General features: G+C 28.1%; 1 protein-coding gene across 1 annotated transcript; it reads left to right on the forward strand.

Moving 5' to 3' along the window:
* Window positions 1-6876: 6876 nt before the first annotated feature.
* LOC111026234 lies at window positions 6877-7335 on the forward strand. The gene has a single exon (XM_022304267.1). It carries the CDS (start codon window positions 6877-6879, stop codon window positions 7333-7335), a length of 459 nt encoding a protein of 152 aa, XP_022159959.1.
* The last annotated feature ends 1548 nt before the right edge of the window (window positions 7336-8883 follow it).

An 8883-nucleotide genomic window follows, 5' to 3' on the forward strand; every position in this document is an offset into this window, starting at 1 on the left:
GTCAACGGCAGGAATTGGCAGAAATTGAGCACTAAATATTGGCGTTGGAAAAAGTTGGAAAAGTCAAATGGGTGGGGGTGGGGAAATGCTTGCTGAGTCATAGATTTTATGTCGAATACTGTCGGTACCCAAGCCACACACCAAATTGCCAAGAAAAGCTTAATTGCACAGTGCACACACAACTTCTTTCAAGTAAAAAAATCTATATCATACAACATTATTATTTATAAATTATATTTTATACACGAAACGATTTGTCAAATTGACATGTGTACTTCTGTGACCACGTTTATTGGCACCTAGAATTGTGTTCACCTTGTTTCTAATACAGTCAAACTTGGTTAACTTGAAATCGTCGATACCTCCAACTGCGAAGGAAAAGCTGCAGCAATACAGGAAGTTGAGAATGGATTGATCATTATAAACAAGGAAAAGTCAAATGGGTGGGGGTGGGGAAATGTACGTGCTACATCTGTTTGGTTATGAGCGTGATAACATGGATCATATTTATCAACATTCGCCTCAATTTTGTTATCAAGGCGAAAAAATACAAGCTGTGCGCCCACTCTGTTCATTCCGCATCGCGCACTGAGCGTCGCTGGCCTCCATAGTTCCATCATACCTCCGCCCGCTCTTTCTTTTTTCAGGAGTCTGTCGTCGACACCACTACCACAGATTAAATAAGTTTTATCAAATACTCTATATGACAATACGGGACAGTCTACGATAAGAATCACGACATACGTATGCCCCCCAGAATCGTAGTGGTTACCTACACATATTCTGCTAGGCGCTTATTGAGTATATTTTGCTGTCAGTGTCTCTAGTGTCATCCTGCGTGACTACTGACTAGTCATTCTTATTTCACATTTTATTATTTTAAAATTTTAAATTAAACTTTTGTTTGTCAATTAACTTATATACTAATATTTGACATATGTGTTTATGTAATATAATAAACACTCATTATGGAAAATGTAAAAAAGCTGAAAACAGTGCAGTGGCGGTTTGACAATTTTATTTGACTGGGGCAAGCCTAAAATATAGAGTATTTGATACCATACACCCATCCACTACCACCACTACACAAATTTAAATTTTACTAAATAAAAAATAAGTTTGACTGAATTATTAGTACTTATACTTTAATATTATAATGTATTAATAATTATTAACTCATAATACAGATTAGAAAATATTAAAATATCTCAGGATAAATAATACCAAAGTTAATATAAGTTAGGTGTAGGTAAGAAAAAATGTAAACAGCCCATAAGTTACTAATGTATGCTAGATATATTATTAAAATGTATATATTTATTACATAGTGTAAAATACATAGTAATGTACTAGGTACCTAATTTACAGTTAGTAAGTTCAGTAAGTCATTGCATTTGGCCAAAAGCTCACAAGCTTCTATTTCACAATTTCCAGATGTAGGAGGAACTAGAAGTTGTTGTGTTACGCACATTCGTATGGCCGAATAAAACTTAGATGAATCTCGAGCAACATTATTTCCACCTTGGTATTGTACCTACCTTGTATTTTACCATTGCTCGTACTACAGAAAATAAGCTATCCACGCAATCTTGGGTCAGTCGTCTAGTAAGCAAATATTCAAATTCAAAATTATTTTGTAAATCATTAAACAGCATTTCCAAACTATTAATATTTGAAAGCCAGCCACTAATACAAGGTGGCTGTTTTTTTTTTGGCATTTTGAATGTCTAAATTTGTTAGAATTTCATATTAAGACTCATTAAAAAATATCCAATGCTTCGAATTGTTGGTCAATGGTTTTCGAAATATTTCTGGTTCATCGAATGAACAACTATTGAACACATCAAACAAGTCATCTATTATCTTCACAAATTTTGCAGTATGCCAGTATGTAAAGCTTTTGAGTTCATTCAATTATTTGACATTAGTGTAAATATAGCTGAACTTACAGTATGACTGAAAGTTTGAGTAGCTAGACACACTCTCATTGGTGAAAAAGGTGGTAATTGTATGTGCTGATCTTTAAGCTTTGGTGCCAACCATGGAACTTTATTTTTATCGATGTTATAAAATTGTATTATATCAGACCACGAGTATACTTTATTTTTGTATATAAAATCATATTTTTTTTAATTGTTCCGTACAGATTTAATTAAGTGAGGTGTGTCATACATAAAATATATTTTTTCATCTTCAAATGTCAAGAATGGTTCATCAATTGTTATTTTTAATAAATTTCTCAGTTTTTGATTATTTGTGCCCTGGTCACAAATTATTACTTTGGGTATTAAGTCTATAGATTTGAGTTTTTTTATTGTGGTCATAATAATAGTTTTCAATTTCAAACCCGAGATTGGACCTTTTGAAAAAAAATAGCCAACCACTTGTTTCCAAGGTTGTTTGATTCCTTTAACCATTATAACAAGAGCTTGATCACATAATAAATTATTTTTTGTTTCTATTATAGCTCCAAAGTCTTCAAACCCAGAAAAAACATCATTTTGTGAATTATATGTTACAAATCTTTTAATTGACATCTCATCAAAAATGATTGAAACTAACTGCTTTCTCTGATAGAGTTGACAATGTAAATTTATTCTTCATTATTTCTAAAATATTATCATTAAGACCACAAGAAAAATATAAACAATGAAGCCATCGCCTTAGTGATCTTATTGTTGGTAAGCATAGGTATTTTCTCATAAATAAATAACCTTTAGGGGAGTTATAATAAAGACTAAGTGCAAAACTTTTTTCATCCTCTTTAAATCGCCATGCTTTTTTTTTCATATTCATCAGTCTTATTTGTGTTTTTAAAAGAGAATTGTTGAATATTACTTGGCATTTTTGTTTGTTTATTAAATGTTTCTTCAGTTCACATATTAGTTTATTTTTTGAATATATAGATTTCTGATGATATCTTATTTTATTTTTAAATTTATTAATTTTATTTGTACACTCATTTAAATTGTGACCGGTGTTTTTTAATGAATTACCTAAAACCATACATTATTTTTATTATTGATTTTTTAAGATTTATTTTATTTTATTTAGTAAGTGTGATAATTCAAACATAATTTAATACCTACAAGAAAGAAAACTGTCAAAATCAGTTTGTGATTGTCCAAAGTTTAAAGATCTAGATTTATGTGCTGGAATTCTACACATATTGCTTTCTATAATAGCATAAAAATTATTTTTCAATGAGAACTAATAATATATTATAATAATTAATATGTATAATATGTTACTAGATTTACTGCTTGCCATTTTTGGACTCCAACCTGACAGTTTATCTACTGTTTGGATAGAAGTATGGTTATCTTTATTATCTATTGATGCACGCTCCTGAGTCTGTACATCAATATTTTCATTTATTTCCAAGTATTCAATCCTGGTTTTATTGGACTCCATCCTGGTACTTTATCTACTGTTAGGATTGAAACATTATTTTCACTATACACATTAGATGCAGGCGATGTTTCCCGTTCTTTTAAAGACATTTTTCCAGGAACAGACCATTTATACAGGATTCTTAATATTTTTGAATAAATGTTGTATATTATTTATATTATTATTATTATTATTATGAAATATTTTAATACCATTTACATTTTATTTCGTTTTATCTTTTTTTATCGGTCCAAATACAATAATCATTTTCTGTAAAATGGTTGGAGCAAATTGTAGAATATTTTATTTTTTGAAAGCCATAATTGACATAGTTATTAATGATACTTTGATTTTTACTCTGATCAACCCATATTTTACAACTAAAATCGTTAATTAATACTATTTTAATACTGAATTTAATATTATTTCATAAAAGTCTATAAAAATAATTATAGTAATAGTGTTTCAAATGTATCAATATTTACTTGTTTAACATAGGGTAAATCCATTGTTTGAGAAATTATATTTTTTTTTTTGTTGCTATATGCAACAATTTATCATTGAATTCATATTTAACATATCCATAATAGTGAATTATTCAATGATGAGGTACCCTTGATGCCTAACTTTACCCAATTTGTATATTGTTACATAACTTTTATGATATGAATGTTATTTTTTTTTAAAACTAGTAAAAATGTTTTTTTAATAAAACCATGACCTTTATTAAGATTACGTCGATAACGATGAACACAAATCACAATAAATACAATTAGTTCTTAAAATTTATTGGGGAAAAAACTAACAAGGAATTGCTATAGTAATAAAACAACTATTATAATTTATGAATTTCTTTCAATAAAAGTTAATTAAATTGCCAACAACTACTTTTAAAGTAATTTTTTGTACTAACTTTTAATGTAGTGATGTCACAAGGAAAAAAAGTCACAATTATATTTTAATGGATTCATATTAATAATATGTAATGTATTGAGCCTTACTGCTGAAGATTAAATTTATTAAGAGTGTAATTAAAACTAAACTTTAAATTTAACTTACAATTTATCATTTGTGGGAAATTTATGAAACGTTAATTCCGGATTTGTCCTGCTATTGTTCTTACAATTCCAAAATGAACAACTCTTGTGTGAAGGCATTTTACAATAGGTAGTTGGTTTTAAAAACAAAAGACTTAAAATGCAAAATATTTGGAGAAAAACAAACACAAGGAGAGATCAATCGAATACCATCTTCCCCACCATAATTAATAGAAAAAACCTTCCATAGTGTATTTATTTTTAGCTCAGATTTGTCGTATAAATGTTCAATTGGTTATTAAAATTATTTATTAATATTATAACCAATCAGTATTTCAAATAAAGGCGGGATATTTGAATAGAATTAAAATTGTTTTCATATAGGCAACTTATGTACACAAGGGCCGGATAGGCAACAACTACGATTTCGGGGGGCTATGTCGACGTTTGTTATCATTAACTGTCCCGTATTGTCATAAAGAGTATTTGGTTTTATTTAATCTGTGCCACTACTCTCGTCGAGCGCTACGTCGCTACGACACCGCGAAATTAATTACGCAAGAAAAACCGTTTTTTTTGCATTGTCCTCATAGCCGTCCCAAGGGGGGGGGGGCAAATGGGGCAAGTGCCCTAGGGCGTCAAGAGTATTATGAACTTAGGGGGCGTCATAAAATGAATAGTAAAAAGACAATTTGGTGTTTTTATTTTAGATATTAATTTTCTTTTTATATTGTAATATCGAAGATAAGTACCTATCAAATATTGTATATTATATCATATGCCTTGAATAATATATTAAATATCAATATCAATATTATCTGTGGATACTGGAGTGTTCGACCGTGATTGACTGTGAATCATGATTATTAAATATTAATATTAATAATATTAGTTTATTACCCAAAGATATAATATTATGTATACTGCATGGGTATTAATATCACTAGTTATCATTGATTATACTAGTATTCAATAATAAACTCATTATCAATTTTACCCACTTCTAAAAATAAATCGGGTTACAGTATTTCGACTGAATTCTGTAAATAAACATCACTTATTTACTTGTACAAATGTAGAATATACTATGTTGACTGTAGTTGTAGTGTTGTCTGTTGTGGCGTAATAATCATTACCTATATTAGTAACGTTTTAGTAATTAATATTTTACGTTACCTATTAGTTTTGTATTTTATTTTACTTACAAATGGCCAAAAAAAGAACGAGTGGTGCTCAAAATAGAAAAATATCAAGGAAAAAAATTGAAAAAGAAGAAGAACTAAAGAAAAAAATACCAAAATTATATACTTATTTTACTTCTCTAACTGATACTGTAACTTGTAAGTACATAATGCATAATTTAATCTAAACTTGAATTGATATTATTATTTAAGCCTAATACAGTAAATTAATATATTAAGTAATAATATTACTGACAGTAATACCTAAAAGGTAATATCTATTGACGATTTTTGAAATTCACAATAGTTTTCGCAAAATTGGAGAAAAATAACTTTAAAATTGCAATATAGCCTATAAGTATCAATATTAAATTTAAGGGTATTTGGACTGGATAATAGTTGAATAATACCTTCATATTACCAAAGTACACTCTCAAAATGTAGATACCTGTTATAAGTTAATATTAATAGTATTTTTTTTTGTTTATAGATTGAAAAAGACAGTGTAAATTTTAATGAAAAGTCTGCAGAAGTAATTGATAACACTATTCAGGAAATCAAATTGATAGCTGATGAAAATGTAAGTATTACATACTTAATACAATATATAGTTAATCACTCAACACATTTAAGGTCAATAAATATTATAAATATTTAGGTTTAAAACAGAATTGTAAAGAAAACTTGGATAATAAATTTATAATGCTTATTGATGTAACTGTATTCAATTTAATCTATGTAAACAATTAGGTTTTTATACTTTTATTTTTAATGATAACCTACGGTATGAAAAATAAAATAGTTTTCTAAATAAAGTTATGAATAAATTGTATGAATATATATAAATATTAATTGCATTCAATACTTTCTTTCCAGGATGAACACAATAATTGTAAATCAGAAAAAAATGAAATTAACTACAATAATTTGTTTAGTAAAGATCCAGCGAAATGGGTCATTAATGAGTCAGGACGTGAATATTTTTTGAAAAATCAAGTAACAACCAATTTCCAAGAGATACAATTTAATAAAACTTTTCGGAAAATTAGCAAGTACAATAGAAAACTACCACAGGAAGTACCATAGGAAGTTACTACAGAAAATTACTTAATGATGAATACAAATATCGTGATTGGCTTTTGTAATCCAAATCTCAAAATTCTCTGTTTTGTTTTTACTGTATACTTTTTGCTCCATGTAAAACTAAATTTAGCCTTTCTGGTTATATAGATTGGAAATATTGTTTGAATCATGAAAAGTGTATTATGCATAGAGAATCAGTATGGTTATGGTATTCTAGACAGCTTAATAACCCGAACTGTATTGACAATTCTCTTAAAATCAAAATTAAAAAAGAAGAAGCTTACTGGGTAAAATTTCTTCATCGACTGATTGAAACTATGTCATTTTTATCCACCAGAGGTCTGACATTTAGGGGAGATAATCAAATGATGAATTCTAAACATAATGGAAATTATTTAGGTTGCCTTGAACTTATATCAAAATTTGATCCATTTCTTGCTTCTCATATTGATAAATACTCCAATAAAAGCCGTGGAAATTTTTCATATTTATCTGGTAGAATATGCGATGAGTTCATTAATCTAATGAGCAAAACTGTCCTTGAAATTATTTATAAAGAGATCAAATTAGCCAAATACTTTTCAATAATTGTAGATTCTACCCCTGATGTTTCTAAAGTGGATCAACTAACAATACGATAAATCCGGTATGATGGTTCACCAGTGGAAAGATTCATAGGATTTCTTCCATCAGTTGGCCATAAGGGACAAGAAATGGAATTAGCATTATTAAATATATTTAAAAATTTAAGTATTGATATAACAAATTGTAGGGGACAATCATTTGATAATGCTAACAATATGTCAGGCGTGTACAATGGTTTACAAGCTAGAATAAAAAAAAAAATAAAAAACAGCAGAATTTGTGCCTTGTTCAGCACACTCCTTAAATTTAGTTGGTACATTTGCTGCTGAACTTACTAATGTACTAAATAATTTCTTTCTTACTACTCAAAACATTTTAATTTTTTTTCTGTTTCTACTTCACGATGGGATATTTTATCAAAAGAATTGAATAAAATCCCCAATGCTACATTACCAAAAAACTTGTGTCCTACACGTTGGTCATCGTGTTATGCAGTTTGTAAATCAATAAAAGTTGGCTATTCTTTCTGCTTTGAAGTTTTTATCAACAGACATAAATCAAAAAAATGCAACAAAACATGAATCAAAATCAATATATGATAAAATTAAATCTTTAGAATTTGTATTTCTCTTAATTATTTGGTCACCTATCTTAGAACGATTCGATAAAACATTAAAAAGTCTTCAATCAGTCAATATTGATTTATCAAATGTTGTTTCTTTATATGATTCATTATTACATTATGTGCATGACCAAAGAAATAACTTTGAAATATTTTTAGAAGAAGCTCAACAATTAAGTGGTATTGATACATTTTCCGGGGACAAGGCCAGAAAAAAAGAAGAAAACCCTTTTTTGATGAAAATCTGGAAGGTGAAATACAATATTCTAGTAAAGAAAAAATTAAATATGAAACATTTATTCCAATCATGGACGCATTGATCACGCTACTCAAGAAAAGAAATATGGCGTATACAGAATTGTATAGTAAATTTGGTTTTTTTAGTGAAATTGAAAAAATGAAGTCTTATGATTTAAGAAAACAAGCATTAGAACTAGTAAGAATGTACCCTGAAGATTTAGAAACAGAATTTGTCTAGGAAATTATTCAATTCAGAAAACATATATTAAGTTTTCCAGAAGGTATGAAAAACATGCAAGGCATGTTAAATTACCTTAATACTCCATCACTTAATATGACTTTCCCTAATGTTGAAATTGCCCTTAAAATTGTTGTTTGTATGCCATGCTCCAACACAAGTGGTGAAAGATCTTTCTCTGTGCTCAAGAGAGTTAAGAGTTATTTACGTTCATCTTTGGCAAATGAAAAAACATTGGCATTATCTATTTTAAGCATTGAAGATGAAGTTGTCCGAAGCATAGATTGGAATGATATTGTGGAAAAGTTTGCAAAACTTAAAGCTAGGAAAAAATCTTTTTTATAACCCAACAAAGTTTTATACATAAGGTTCAAATATTGGTAATATTGTAAAATATTTTATCCAACTGTTTTAAAGTTATTAAAACATTTATAATTATTAAAATTAGTTATTTGTTCTTATAAATTGAAATATTTATGAATATTTATGTTAATATATTATAAA

The sequence above is a fragment of the Myzus persicae genome, unplaced genomic scaffold, assembly GCF_001856785.1.
Source record: "Myzus persicae strain clone G006 unplaced genomic scaffold, MPER_G0061.0, whole genome shotgun sequence".
Classification (NCBI taxonomy): domain Eukaryota; kingdom Metazoa; phylum Arthropoda; class Insecta; order Hemiptera; family Aphididae; genus Myzus; species Myzus persicae.

Bases quoted from the DNA above. Each gene is read 5' to 3' on its own strand.
- LOC111026234 (XM_022304267.1), top strand. From the start codon at position 6,877: ATGCATAGAGAATCAGTATGGTTATGGTATTCTAGACAGCTTAATAAC.